Raw genomic sequence first — 15,572 nt, 5'->3', positions numbered from 1 at the left:
AGTATAATGTGGCTAAATGTGAGGTTATCAACTTTAATAGCAATAATATTATTACTTGAATGGGTGTAAATTGAGAGAGGTGGATACTCAGCGAGATCTTGGTGCCCTCATGAATCAGTCACTGAAAGTAAACAGGCAGGTACAGCAGGCAGTAAAGAAGGTAAATGGTATGTCGGCCTTCATAGCGAGAGGATTTGAGTATAGGGATAGAGATGTTTTGCTGCAATGGTATAGGGCATTGGTGAGGCCACACCTGGAGTATTGTGTGTAGTTTTGGTGTCCGTATCTGAGAAAGGATGTCCTTGCTATTGAGGGAGTACAGCAAAGGTTTACTAGGCTGATTCCTGGGATGGCAGGTCTGTCATATGGGGAGAGATTAAATTGGTTAGGATTATATTCACTGGAGTTTAGAAGAATGAGAGGAGATCTCAAAGAAACTTATAAAATCTATTAGACAGGGTAGATTCAGAAAGAATGTTCCCAATGGTGGGGGAGTCCAGAATTAGGGGTTATAGTTTGAGGATAAGGGCTAAACCTTTTGGAAAAGTTTTAAAGTTTATTTATTAGAGTCACAAGTAGGGTTACATTAACACTGCAATGAAGTTACTGTGAAAATCCCCTAGGTGAGGAGAAATTTCTTTACCCAGAGGGTGGCGAATGTGTGGAATTCACTACCACAGAATGTAGTTGAGGCCAAAACGTTGTCTGATTTCAAGAAGAAATTAGATAGAGCTCTAGGGGCTAAAGGGATCAGGATATTGAATTCTGTGATCATGCATGATCAAAATGAATGGCGGAGCAGGCTTGAAGGGCCGAATGGCCTACTCCTGCTTCTAGTTTCTGTCATTAGATCATCTTGAAAAATGGTGGTACTGAGGTTTTATTAACAGACCAGATTCGTCAATCCCAACTCTCCCCCATGCTCCCTCTTACTGTGAGTATCAAAACCTTTCCCATCATTCTGGAGGAGCATAATGTGCCAATTTCCTTTACTGCAATAACTCTCCTTCCTCCCCCATTAATCCTTGATCCCATCATTGTAGTTGTTGATATCCCTGTCCTCCCCATTGAACTGTTTGATGTTGATGGCCTGATACCCCATAAAGAACTGAGAGCCTCCCCATCATGAAACCCATTCTACTGAGACTTACAGGAATGATTCCATGAGATCATCGAGTGCCCCCTGACATTACCTGTTTCCCATCTACAGGCTGCAGATACCTCCCCTGACTGTGACAATGTATGAAAAGGACTGACCATGCCCTTCCCACCATGTTGAGTACAACTGACAGAGGACTGACAGACCCTCCCCCTCTCTGGACTGGGACCAGGACAGGCATGACAGGCTTCTAAATTGTGGCACTGATCCACAGCCGTGACTATGCTTTGTGGCCCCAACTGCCCATTTCTTCATTGCTCAAGGCTGTCTGTACTTTCTAGCCCCAACTACCAGTAGCTCTGTTGCACAAGGCTATGTATGCTTTTTGGACCCAACTAATTCCATCCCTCCTAACCCATAACCCCTGGGCATGTGTCTCTGTGCTTTCTTCCCCTGTCACAGCCCCCCTCCCCTCACCACCCACAGTCATTTGTCTGTACACTCTCTTCCCCTGTCACCCCCCTCACTCAGATGTCTTTGTGCTCTCTTCTCTCCAGTTGTACCCCCCTCAGTTAAGCTTTTGCCCTCCAGCAACTTCCCTTCCTTTTGTCTTGTCTCACCACCCTAAGTTAATCCTTTGCCTTCCAGTTCTTTCCATTCCCCCTCCTCTTGCCTTCTTGCTGGTCTCACATGGTAAGCTTTGGTTCTGACCCCACCCTCCACTTGAGTTCATGCTGATCTTGCCTGCACGGACTTGGCACGTATTTGGAGCAGCCGTGAGTGTAACACTATGAAAGTGGGCTAATATGCTGCGGGTTCATGTGTGAAGTGGTGCTCGCCCGGTGCACATCCCTTATATTTGATGCCAGTCTAATTTTCAGTTGGTGTGGAGATTTGATCCACAGTGGGGGTATGATTCTAGGCAGCTTTTCAATGAGTATTCATGATGTTAAAATAGATGCAAATACAGTTCCATGGCATGATGAACTATCCAACCTGCCATGAAACTCAGGAGTAGAAAATTGCAAATTCTTTTTCTGCCAGTGTGAAACTTACTTTTGGCCTTTCTTCACATTTTCCCATTCCACTCACCATAATGCCCGGTGCTGATGGGACCAGAAAATCCTGCCTACTCTGTCTAATTCACACTGACTAGTTCCAAAAGGAAGAACTATTTCTAGCTAAGAATAAAAGCCAGAGTTATATTAGAACTTGGCGTCTGAGGTTTACATTGGTAAGTACAGTTTGTGTAGACCGATGGCAGAATTTTACATCTTGAGTTTTAAATGGTTGTACACGTTTGCGTCTGGTTTACGAATGTTATAGGCTAAGCACTGGAGATCCAGCTCAAGGAGATCAGTGTCCCAGCAGACAGCACTTTAAAATTAAACAAACTTCTTTGCACTATGTAAACACAACTTAATGCGCAGCAGATTTACATAGCCTGCATTGCCCACTGAGTTCCAACATCAAAATGGAAACATTAGAGAGAAAAGACATGAAAATAGGGAAAAATGCAAACACTTTGTTTTACTTTGGCTGAATGGTCGGACTTGTCTAATGGAAGCTTAAAATGGAGTATAACTACATTTGCATTTATTCCATAAAAAATTGAAGAACCACTCAAAGGAATTCACTGGGCTAAAACTGAAATACTTTATGAAAAGAAAAGCCATTGATGGCCTATTTCATTAGCTCATTACAACTGAAACCATTAATGGTATTCAAAAGCCTTATGTTATAATAATAATTACATTTTAATGTCCAGTATCAAATTACAAAACAGACAAAATGCTATTTTATCGAGCAGATAAATCCATATGCAGTGTGAATGTCATGAAAAATTTAATTACCTATCTATTAAAATAAAAAAAAGTATTTGACCCAGCTTTATTTATTCTGCTTAATTGTTTAGAAACTGTAACTGACTGGTTGAAATCATCATAGAAATCATCATAGAAACCCTACAGTACAGAAAGAGGCCATTCGGCCCATCGAGTCTGCACCGACCACAATCCCACCCAGGCCCTACCCCCATATCCCTACATATTTACCCACTAATCCCTCTAACCTATGCATCTCAGGACACTAAGGGCAATTATTAGCATGGCCAATCAACCTAACCCGCACATCTTTGGACTGTGGGAGGAAACCGGAGCACCTGGAGGAAACCCACGCAGACACGAGGAGAATGTGCAAACTCCACACAGACAGTGACCCAAGCCGGGAATCGAACTCAGGTCCCTGGAGCTGTGAAGCAGCAGTGCTAATCACTGTGCTACCGTGCCGCCCTGAAATGTGCCCATTACAATAACCAGGGATAATCTTATAAGTGCCCCTCTGCATAACAGTCCCTCTTGTCCTTGTGTTTTTCTCCTACTTCATCTTTTCTGCTTGTATGCTTGATTCACTTTTACATGCAATTATTTTTAAGTTATTTATTTTAGCTTTCCCCCTCTCTTTGGATGTTTATTAGCCGAAACAATCAGGCAGTGATCCTGCAAAAGCCTCTGGTGCAATGTTATGGTGAACCACAGTCACTCAGTCAACAGTTATTTCCCTCTCTCCTTTCTTTTAGGGTGCCACTTGGTACCTTTCATGAAAAACACAAATTATATTCTAGATATTAGATGATTGTACTTTACTTTCAGTCTGCCCCCATGTAAGCTGCAGCAATAAGAGACTGAGGAATAAAACTCTCATCTTGTAACACTTTGAGATTATAGGGTAACTAAATAAATTAGTTAATATTTTTTGATTCCTTTATATAGATGATTATATTTTACTTGTGATATAAACAGAATAGTTTTGGCTATGAGATGGTGTGGAGTGGTAAGTTTGGACAGTCACTTCGAGTGGGTCTGAGCCAACAGCCCAAAATGGCCTCTAAGGCTGGAATTTTACTGGCATGCCCACCATGATTCCAGGGGCGGGCGAGGCTCGGAGAACGGCATTCTCTGTTGGCTTCGGGCAGGATCGTATAAACCTTGGGCAGATGTGCCAGTAGAATTCCGCCCTAAAAGTTGGTAACCACTACTCAGAGAGGCCAAAGGATAGCCAACATGGAAAAAGGCCTTTTTAGTATAAGAAAGGCTTTCATCTGAGGCTTGGACTGAGGTACATTGAGAGATCTTTAAACATTCTATGTCCAGCTAGATGTTTGCTGCTGATAGTGGATACCTGTAATGGTAAGTGTTCTATTCCCCAGCATTAACATCCCTCACTTGGGTGAACCCAAAGAAAAAATCAGGAATGGGCACCCAGTAGTCTAAGATTTTATTCTTGTGCAATTAACTGTGAATCCTATTCATGTGTTTTAGATATACAGGTTCTCCTTTAACCAATTTAAAACTATAAATGAAAATATACACCTCTGGAGAGGTGAAAATGCAACTTCTTTCAGATCACAGCAAATGAAACCATTGACAGATTACTCACCAATACCCACAATGACAAATGCAGCCACGCCATTTAAGATGCCAAGGTACTGGATGCCAAACACCACATGGTACAGAAACAGGGCAACCAGGCAGCTCAAACCAATACTGGCAATCCCAAAGAAAGTCAGAAAGGCTGGTAAAACATAAAACGTGAGATTTAGCATAGATTAAAATACAATTCCCTTAGAACAGGCAATGATAAAAAGCACATTTTAGATAGCTAATTTTAAAAAATCATTTTAATTTTCTGAATATTGCCACTTAAAACATGTGGTAATGTTATGGAAACAGACATATCTTTGCACCAGAATCTGTTTGTATTGTAACTTATATTTTAACTTCCATTTGATGGCCAGATATCAAGGGGTTTTTTGTTTTGATGTGTGCCAACTAAAGTGGGAAATGAAAGTGAGTGCAACGCTCTTGATTTTCTGTGTATCTCTGGTGGAAGGAACACCCAGCACTTTACAAAATTGGCCCTATTGATTCCATAGTTGGAAATTCTCCATACAGCGGAGTAAAAGGAGAGAGCAAGCAAAATACATTTCACAAGTGTGGGGACAAACAAATGTGGGGACAAACTAATATTTCCTAAATCGATAATTTATTTGTGAGCATGCTCTGTTGTTAAATGAAAAATTAATGTTGCGCTTTTCTTTGGTTTGCCATTAACATATAAAGTGATGCTGACGGACAGCTTCTATACTGCTTTAGTAGAGGTGAGCAGTGCTGCCTTGTAAAGCCAGAAATAATAAGTACATTGGAATAAATGATGCCATAAGTACAAAAACACATCAACAAAAAACTTTGAACATTATTCAAATGAGTAGTGCAAATAAAAAGTAAAACTGAATATTCGGAAACCTAATAGAAAATGCTAGATATTCACAGCAGGACAGTTAGCCTCTGAAAGAGAAAGATGAGTTATATTAGAAATCAAAATAGTTAATCTTCAATTATGTTAAAAATTGCAAAGGCTTGACAGAGCAAGTGTTTCCACAGGCAGGAGGGTCAATAACCAGATAGAGAGATTTAAGAGAAACAGCAAAAGAACTGATGTGGTGAGAGGGAGAAGAGATGGTGAAAAACGTTTTTATGCAGCAAGTTGTTATGATCTGCAATGCCGTGCCTGAAAGTATGGAGGAAACACGTTCCATAGTAAACTTCAAAAGGAAATTGGATATATACCTGAAAAGAACTATGAGTAAAGAACAGGGGAATGAGTCTAATTGGATAGCTCATTCAAACAGCCAGCACAGGCATAATGGGCCTAACAGCCTCTTTCTGTGTTGTATGATTCTAACCCACTGTTGATAGCAGTGCGGAGTCTGAGAAGTCATGAGGCTGGTTAGATGTGGGGACATAAAGCAGACAGTACTGGTGAACAGTAGGTTTTCATACTGAAAGAATGGACTTACATTTATTGAGTGCTTTTCACAACCACCGGTCACCTCAAAGCACTTACAACCAATTATGTTCTTTTTAAGTGCAGCCACTGTTGTGCTGTAGGAAATGTGACAGCCAACTTGCACACAGAAAACTCCCACAAACAGCAATGTGTTTTAGTGATTTTGATTATGGGATAAATGTTGGCCGGGACACTGGGGATAATGCCATTGTTCTTCAACAAAATAGTGACTCTCTCATTACTGTATTGGAGTGTTAGCCTTGATTTGTGTGTGTAAGCCCTGGAGTCAGACTTGGACCCAGAGCCTTGTGTCTCTGAAGCTAGGTCCCAACAACTGAGCTATGGCTGACACAGTTGACTCGAGGTCAGCATTAGGGCCACCGTTCTTATTAAATTTTGGCCCAAAACATTCGGTCAGCAACAATGCTGCAACAAAATTTCCTGATCCAATGCTACTGTCAATTTTTCCAAGATCTTCTGATCCTGGCTGACAGAAATGAGCAGCATATTATCTCCCATTTAACTTCAGCAAGTGGAAAAAAAGTTGGGGGTCCTTTTGATGGCAGTGGACAGTGTATTTGGATAAGTTTTTTCAAAGGCCCAGACTAATGAATGAGTGGGAATGAATGAATGGTAAAAGGATGGAGTTAATGAGCAAATGGATGGAGAGTTGGGAAGGATGGACAAGTGGACAAATGTGTAAGCTGATGTGGGGTAGTGGTTGGGGAAAGTCGGATCTAGTTAAGAAGGTAGTTGGGTGGTCGGGGTGGGGGATGATGTTGGGAGTTGGTTGTGGAGTTATCCAGTTGTTAGACAAGATTTTTAAACAGGCTAACATTTCCTCGATAGGTATCCAGGTTAAAAGCACGTATTGAGGCTAAATGTCCATCTTGAGCTCAGGGTCAGAGAATTTCAGAAAGGATTCCAGGCAGCCAGAAATCAGCCCATTGGGAGTTGAAATGTCTGAGCAATTCCCACATGTTTGCATGTCAGGATTCTCCTGCATCTTCCATCATATATTGGCTTCCAATGATCCTGAGACAGGAAGACTTGGGCCTTTGATATAAATTAAAGTTCAAAGTCTGTATATACAGGGCATAATTTCAAAGTTTGCAAATCATACCAAACTCAGAAACGTAGTAAACAATGAGGAAGGAAGATGATAACTGACTTCACAAAGACATAGATTAGGATTTTAAGGGATGTCTTAAAAGGAGGAAACATGGTAGAGAGGTAGAGATATACGGGAAGCAATTTCCAGAGTTTTGGGCTTAAGCAGCTAAAGATACAGCCATCGAAGGTGGAGCAATTAAAATTGGAAATGCTCGAAGGCCAGGGTGATCTGACACAACCCTTCCCTCCCCCCCACCAGGACCTTCACTCAGACTTCCTTTCCCCCCAGGCACACCACCCCTCCCCCTTTCAGGCCATAATGAATGATAAGGCTTTGATCGCTCAATTTCAAAAAAGACTTCAGTGACAGCCTTACCTGTGAATGCATGTGAAGTGGTTTCATTAATCCTAACCACAAGCTGAGCCTGACTGGCAGTCTGTGATTTTTGTTTTGTAAAAGATGAAGTTAGATCTGTTTAGGAATCTGAGGGAAGAGGGAGGCCTGAGTGTGGGTCTGCTGAGGAAGGGAGCCTGAGTGGGGAGGGGTCAAAGTGGAGGGTCACTCTCTGTGCATGGTGTTGGGAGGGGGGGGCGGGGTGGCTGCAGAGGGGGGAGAATACCCTTCTTTGCTGAGGGCTTGGTGGTGCCCTCCCAATGGGATCCAACACACCAGGTCCACGACTGTGAAGGCCTGCAGTGAAACCCACTTGGTGCTGATCCAGCTGGAGGGGCAGTTGCATAGCGGGTGGCTGCTGAATTGGCCTCCAAGCCTGCTACTGACATGGCGCAGAGGCCATTTGAATATACCTGCTCTGGCTGAGAATCCAATCACGTTAGCTTTGGTACCTGATGCAAAACCCAGTTTTGCGCTAACGCCCAATTCTCTGGGCCATCACGGCTCATGATCAGAGCTAGTGGACCCAGAGAATCCCCCACTGTGTGTCATATTGTATCATTGTAAAGATTTAACCACAACAAAGGCAATAAATGTAACATTATTACCAGAATCTGCACAAGATAACATTATCATAACTCAAGTCTTGTGTTTCTTTTTCTTCTTATTCCCAGTCTTTAACTCAGAAAAGAATGTTTCATTTAAATCTACAGTTCAATTGTTCTTTCTATTACTTGCAGACATAGTTCCATTCTCCAGCTCACATTCCAAATTCAAATGTGGTAAATTCTCATTTTGCTTTACCATTTGTGCATTAACAAATCATTTCTTCATATCAAAATCATTTTTAGCTGTTACAAGGATGTTGTTAAGGTGCTTATGTTCATTCAAAATAGTTTTGTATTCTTGCTTAGTTTATTCATTGAACTTGTGATTTTGTCATTTCTCCCAGTCCCATTTTTTCATCCTGTTTGAACAACGTCTAGAACATGCTCCCTCTAAAGTTCCAGGACTTTTTCTAACCGTTCAACTTTTTTTCTTACACAATTTATGAACTATCTCAGTCCTGTTTTCAGCAGGTTTTTAATGGTCTTTTGCAAACTGTCCATTTGCCTGTATTACAGCTGCTACATCTTACTGACAAGCGCTTTCAAATTAGTGTCTTTGATCATTGGCCCAAAAGATCATTCTGCAATTTCAGTCTTTCTTTGTAATTTCCAATTTTTCAGGTACTTCAGTTGTTTTCTTATTGTCCATTAATCGGATCAATTCTTTGCTCAACTGGAACACTATTCAGCAACGAGTTTTTATAGATGGAAACAACTTTAGAATTGTGACACTCCAAACCACCCATTTTCTCTTTCATTTCCTTGTTTGTTTCCAAGTACAAGAATCTCATTGTTCTTTTCATGACGAAGTTTTAACAGTTCATTAGTTTTGCTTTCGGCCGATTTACCAGCAATTCGTTTTATTGTTCAAGGATTTTCCACAATACTTCATAGAGACTTCTGATGCTTTAAGTTCATCAAGCATTAACTGAAGATTAATCTTTGCTAGTTTGCTTTTACAAGTTTATTATTTAGATCGTTTAAGTCAAGTGTTTCAATTTCCATGATTGGTTCTCAATTGTTCTTACCAATCCTCTTTTTTCATTAGCAAACTCCTCTTTTGTACATTAAAGTTGATTTTCCACGTTAATCAGGTTTTCCTTCAATTGCTTGTCATCTTTAAAGTTTTAAAGTTTATTTATTAGTGTCACAAATAGGCTTACATTAACACTGCAATGAAGTTGAAAATCCCCTAGTCGTCGCACACAGGTGCCTGTTCAGGTACATTGAGGGAGAATTTAGCATGGCCAGTGCACCTAACCAGCACGTCTTTCAGACTGTGGGAGGAAACCGGAACACCCGGAGGAAACCCATACAGAGACAGGGAGAAAGTGCAGACTTCGCACAGACAATGACACAGCCTGCTACTATATATCAGTGTAAGTAAAAGTAAAAAAAGTAAAAAAAATGCTTGATGAACTTAAAGCATCAGAAGTCTCTATGAAGTATTGTGGAAAATCCTTGAACAATAAAAGGAATTGCTGGTAAATAGGCCGAAAGCAAAACTAATGAACTGTTAAAACTTCGTCATGAAAAGAACAATGAGATTCTTGTACTTGGAAACAAACTGGAGGAAATTAAAGAGAAAATGGGTGGTTTGGAGTGTCACAATTCTAAAGTTGTTTCCGTCTATAAAAACCCGTTGCTGAATAGTGTTCCAGTTGAGCAACGAATTGGTCCGATTAATGGACAATAAGAAAACAACTGAAGTACCTGCAAAATTGGAAATTACAAAGAAATTACAAATTGCAGAATGATCTTTTGGGCCAATGATCAAAGACACTAATTTGAAAGTGCTTGTCAGTAAGATGTAGCAGCTGTAATATAGGCAAATGGACAGTATCAGAGTACCAGAAAGATGAACTGCTTTGTCCTGATTGGAGTCAAGCTTCTTGAGTGTCATTGGAGCCACACTCAACCAGGCAAGTCCATCATACTCCTGGCTCATGACTTGTGGGTGGTAGACAGGCTTTAGGGAGTCAGGGACGAAGTTGCCTGCCACAGAATTCCCAGCCTCTGACCTGCTCTTGCAGTCACAGTATTTATAGTAACTTTCAGGGTGTTGATAGTGGAGAACTCAGTGATGGTAATGCCATCGACTGTCAATGGGCGATAGTTAGAGGTCCTGCTGCACATGATTTCAGACTGCTTCAGTATCTGAGGTGTCATGAATGTTATTATTCATTGTGCAATCATCAGCTCTGACCTATGATGGAGGGAAGGGCATTGCTGAAGCAGCTAAAGATGGTTTGACCTAGTGCACTGCCCTGATGAACTCCTGCAGCGATGTCCAGGGATTGAGATGATTAACCTCTAACAAACGCAACCATCTTCCTTTGTGCTAGGTTCCCCAGTTCCTATTGACTTCAGTTTTGCTAAAGCTCCTTGATACTGCATTCAATCAAATGATGCCTCGATGTTAAGAGCAGTCAGTCTCATCACTTCAGTCCAGCTCTTTTGTCCATGTTTGCGCTGAGGCTGTAATGAGGTCAGCTACTGAGTGACCCTGGCAGAACCCAAACTGAGTATCAGTAGGCAGTTTATTGCAGAGTAAGTGTTGCTTGATAGCATTGTCGACGATGCCTATCATCACTTTGCTGATGATCGAGAGCAGTTTATGGAGGCGTTAATTGGCTGGGTTGGATCTGTACTTTTGTTGTCGACAGAATGTACCTGGGCAATTTTCACATTGCCAGGTAAATACCAGTGTTATAGCTGTACTGGAACAGTTTGGCGAGGGGAGCAGCTAGTTCTACAGCATAAGTCTTCAGTACTATTGCTGAAATGTTGTGAAGGCCCATAGCCATTGCTTGATGTCAGATGGAGTGAATTGATTTGGCTGAAGACTGGCATCTATGATGCTGGGGATCTCAGGAGGAGGCTGAGATGGGCCACCCACTTGGCACTTCTGGCTGAATGTCATCTATTGTAACTCTTCATGATTTTGAGTACTTCTAATATGTCACTGCTCTCAGTGGGAGTGATAAAAATGTCAACATCTCAAGTCTCTCTTCATAACCACAAAGCCTAAACTCACCTCTTGTATTTTTCGGATAATGAAGTCCTGTAACTATTGGGGACAGGAGAGGTTTCTGAAAACTGTACAAAATAATATTCAGATGTCTTTGGGAATTTCCTTTTTTTGTTTTTTTAACTTTGCCATCAAGCAAAGTTTTGCATATACATAGCACCTTTCACAACTTCAGAATAACCCAAAATGTTTTACAACCAATGGAGTACCTTTGAAGTAGTCACTGTTGTAAGGTAGGCAATAAGGTCTTAGAAACAGGAATACGGCAACTTGTGACCAGTAATTTGATTTAGCATTGTTGAATGAGGGATAAACATTGGTTGGGATATCAAGAACTCACTTGTTTTTCTTTGAAATAACACCATATGATCCTTTACTTCCACTTGTGAAGGCAAGCAGGGCATCAGCATAAAATTTTATTTGTAAGATGATGTCCCTGATAGTGCAGAACTCCCTGAAGTTATAGTGCATTGAAGTGTCAGCTTGGATTTTGTGCTTAGATCTTTTGGAGTGGGATGTGAACCTGCTGACTCAGAGAGAAGAGTGTTACCAACTGAGCCATGACTGACTCTCATTTTAAACTTAGAATCAGACCTTGTTAGCATACTCACCATGACTATTTGTTCTGAATTAATTTTTGCTGTTTCTTATCAAGGTCAGGCTGTTTACAGGTGTCCCTGTTTAGTTCTACATCTGATAGCAATGCAAATTTGATTGAGCTTTTTGAAGGGGTAACCAAGAAGATAGATGAGGGCACTACAGTTGATGTTGTCTACATGGACTTTAGCAAGGCCTTTGACAAGGTACCGCATGGTAGGTTGTTGCATAAGATTAAATCTCACGGGATCCAGGGTGAGGTATCTAAATGGATACAAAATTGGCTTCTTAACAGAAGCCAGAGGATGGTTGTAGAGGGTTGTTTTTCAAACTGGAGGCCTGTGACCAGCGGTGTGCCTCAGGGATCAGTGCTGGGTCCACTATTATTTGTCATTTATATTAATGATTTGGATGAGAATATAGGAGGCATGGTTAGTAAGTTTGCAGATGACACCAAGATTGGTGGCGTGGTGGATAGTGAAGAAAGTTATCTCCGATTGCAACGGGATCTTGGTCAATTGGGCCAGTGGGCTGACGAATGGCAGATGGAGTTTAAATTTAGATAAATGCGAGGTGATGCATTTTGGTAGATTGAACCAGGGCAGGACTTACTCAGTTAATGGTAGGGCGTTGGGGAGAATTACAGAACAAAGAGATCTAGGGGTACATGTTCATAGCTCCTTGAAAGTGGAGTCACAGGTGGACAGAGTGGTGAAGAAGGCATTCAGCATACTTGGTTTCATTGGTCAGAATGTTGAATACAGGAGTTGGGACGTCTTGTTGGAGTTGTACAAGACATTGGTAAGGCCATACTTGGAGTACTGTGTACCGTTCTGGTCACCCTATTATAGAAAGGATATTATTAAACTAGAAAGAGGGCAGAAAAGATTTACTAGGATGCTCCCGGGACTTGATGGTTTGAGTTATGAGGAGAGGCTGGATAGACTGGGACTTTTTTCTCTGGAGCGTAGAAGGCTGAGGGGTGATCTTATAGAGGTCTATAAAATAATGAGGGGCATAGGTCAGCTAGATAGTCAATATCTTTTCCCAAAGGTAGGGGAGTCTAAAACTAGAGGGCATAGGTTTAAGGTGAGAGGGGAGAGATACAAAAGTGTCCAGAGGGGCAATTTTTTCACCCAGAGGGTGGTGAGTATATGGAACAAGCTGCCAGAGGTAAACATAGAGGCGGGTACAATTTTGTCCTTTAGAAAGCATTTAAACAGTTACATGGGTAAGATGGGTATAGAGGGATATGGGCCAAGTACGGGCAATTGGGATTAGCTTAGGGGTTTAAAAAAAAAGGGCGGCATGGACAAATTGGGCTGAAGGGCCTGTTTCCATGCTGTAAACTTCTCTGATTTTCTGACTCTAAATGGCAGGAAATGTAATTTGGTTAAATATGTGGGCACAGAGCAATGGCAGACAAATTTCTTAGGCTCCACATATATTTGTCTATGACTTGGTAATTGATCTTTTGTCCTGTAAAGCCTTTAAAAAATGTTGCAGTTCTCCATTTAAGGCATTGAAAAATTTTCAAATTATCAGCACAAGAATATTGGCAGAAAATATTGAATAGGCTGTTGTTTTTCTCTGTAGAAAAGACTTAGAAGTTAACCTGATAGAGGTTTTTAAGATTAGAGAAGGATTTTAAAGAGTAGATGTAGTGAAGGTGGATGAAATTTATTGGTTAAGGCAGGTAACACATCCACTGGCTGGAAAACCAGTGGCAACCCTGTTATGGCCATTTTCAGGGGGCCTAAGGAGATTAGGTCTCAATTGAGCTCTTGCCAGCCTGCCACTGGGCTTCTCAGCTCCTGTGAGGGTAATCTGACCCCAGAAACTTTGGTCCGGGGTAGATGTCCGATCCCTGAGAGCTGCCAGCCAATCTGGCAGCTCTCTAGTACTGGCAGTGCCATCAGGAGCAGTGACTACCACCAGTACTATACTGTGGCTTATACCAGGAATTGACTTTGGAACCCAAGGAAACAGGGCCAGGAGGGAGAGACCCAGGTGATGTGGGGAGAGGGAATGGAGATCAATTTGAAGGGCTGAGGGGGCTTTACTCCAGGTCTCCACGTTTCCATCAGCGAGAGCTTCCATTGGACACCTGGAAAGGCGGAAACCTACCTAACACAGGTGGTGGTGGAATGAGGCATTTAATGATAACCATTTAAAGTAACCATTTAATGATTTCTATTGGCCTCCAGGTGGGAAGGCTGAATTCATCTCTGGGTAGGGACATTAGGCTTTGCACGATGTTTCCACTTGTGAGTGTGACCAAACTAAGGGGCTATAAATATATGATTGTCACCAATAGGGAATTCAAATTTCTTGAAGCAGAGGGAGTGTATAGAATCTGGAACAAGGAATAGTGAAGCAACTAGCATAGATGCACTGAAGGGAAAGCGAGATAAACATCTGAGGGTAAAAGGAATAGAAGCATTTATTGAAAGGATTAGATGGACAGGACAAGCTGAAAGGTCTTCTGTGCTATAACCCATGATTCCTTGAATAAGGTGTGGGAGAAGCCTCACATCGAGCATAAACATCAGTATCTATTTGTTGGGCCGAACACCTATTTCTGTGTTAATAATATGTAGTACATTACATCACTGAACAAGCCCACTATTCTATGCTTGTCATATGTATTCTCCTTAGATTACCTTTTTCAAGACAAGGATAGAAGTTTTTACCATGTGCCTTGCTGGCTGTGCGCGGCAAGGAGATTCACTGCTAATGAAAGAGGAGTTCTCAGTTTCAGCTGGTATTGAGAATGTAGGTTGACGTGGGCAGACATTAGTTGGCAAGGTAGAATTTACGTAGGAACATAGGAACAGGAGTGGCCATCAAGCTTGTATGCCATTCAATCAGGCCACAGATAATCTGCGACCTAATCCCATATACTTTAAGGTAACAAAAATCTATGAATCTCGAATGTAAAATTTACAATTGATCCAGAATCAATTGTTGTTTGCAGAAAGCAGTTGCAAATTTCTATTATCCTATGTGGGAGAAGTGTTTTCAAGCTTAATTCCTAATTTTTAAGACCCTAGTCCTCAACTCCCCAACCAGCAGAAATAGTTTCTGTCTATCTATCTGTCCTATCTGTTTCACTTAATGTATTGACAACTTCAATTAAATCACCCATTAACCTTCTAAATCTCAGGGAATACAACCCTAGTTTCTGTAAACTCTTCTCGTAATTTAGTCACTCATGTCCCGGTCATTCTGTTAAATCTACACTTCACTCCTGCCAGGCAAAAATATCCTTCCTAAGGTTTGGTGCCAGAACTGCTCACACTAAGTTTGAATTAGGTCACCTGCTGCTCTTCTTGCTCCAAGAATAATTTATGGTATTGGGGCCCAGATAAATGGAAGGGGTTGGAAGGGAGGATGAGCAAATTCATTAAATATGATCATTGAAATAGTCAAAGAGATCAATGTGAGGAAGCTGTGAAATGAATTGAAGGTTAAGACTAACATCTTCAATTGTGCATATGAACAATCCTCAATTTCATACAATATATCAACAACAAAAACAAGCATTTATATAAAACCTCTGTAAAACATCCAAATACATGCCACTGGAGCACAATCAGACAAAATTAGACACTAAACCGCATAGCGATATTAGATTATCGCTACGTGGTTTAGTGTCTATATATTGGTCAAAGTTGGATTTTAAGTAGAACTTCAAGAAGGAGAGGAAAACGTGTGCAGGGAGGGAATTGCAGAGTTTGGAGCTGAGGTGGTTGGATGCACACTGCAAATGGTGAAGTGATGAAAATCAGGTCTGTGTAAGAAGGCAGAAGCGGGGAAGCATTGAGTCCTTGCAAGGTTGTAGGGCAGGAGCAGGCTGGCACTTCTGGCACAAGAAGAGGA

General features: G+C 41.4%; 1 protein-coding gene across 1 annotated transcript in view; it reads right to left on the bottom strand.

The window, feature by feature from the left end:
* disp3 (dispatched RND transporter family member 3) overlaps positions 1-15,572 on the bottom strand; it is a 249,008-nt gene that overhangs the window by 159,932 nt on the left and 73,504 nt on the right. The window contains exon 4 of the mRNA XM_078239103.1: positions 4,538-4,672. Within this exon, the coding sequence (XP_078095229.1) occupies positions 4,538-4,672 (135 nt within the window). The remainder of the gene's footprint in view (positions 1-4,537; positions 4,673-15,572) is intronic.

Source organism: Mustelus asterias, chromosome 22 (assembly GCF_964213995.1).
Source record: "Mustelus asterias chromosome 22, sMusAst1.hap1.1, whole genome shotgun sequence".
Lineage (NCBI taxonomy): Eukaryota > Metazoa > Chordata > Chondrichthyes > Carcharhiniformes > Triakidae > Mustelus > Mustelus asterias.
This window is presented reverse-complemented; position numbering and strand designations above follow the sequence as displayed.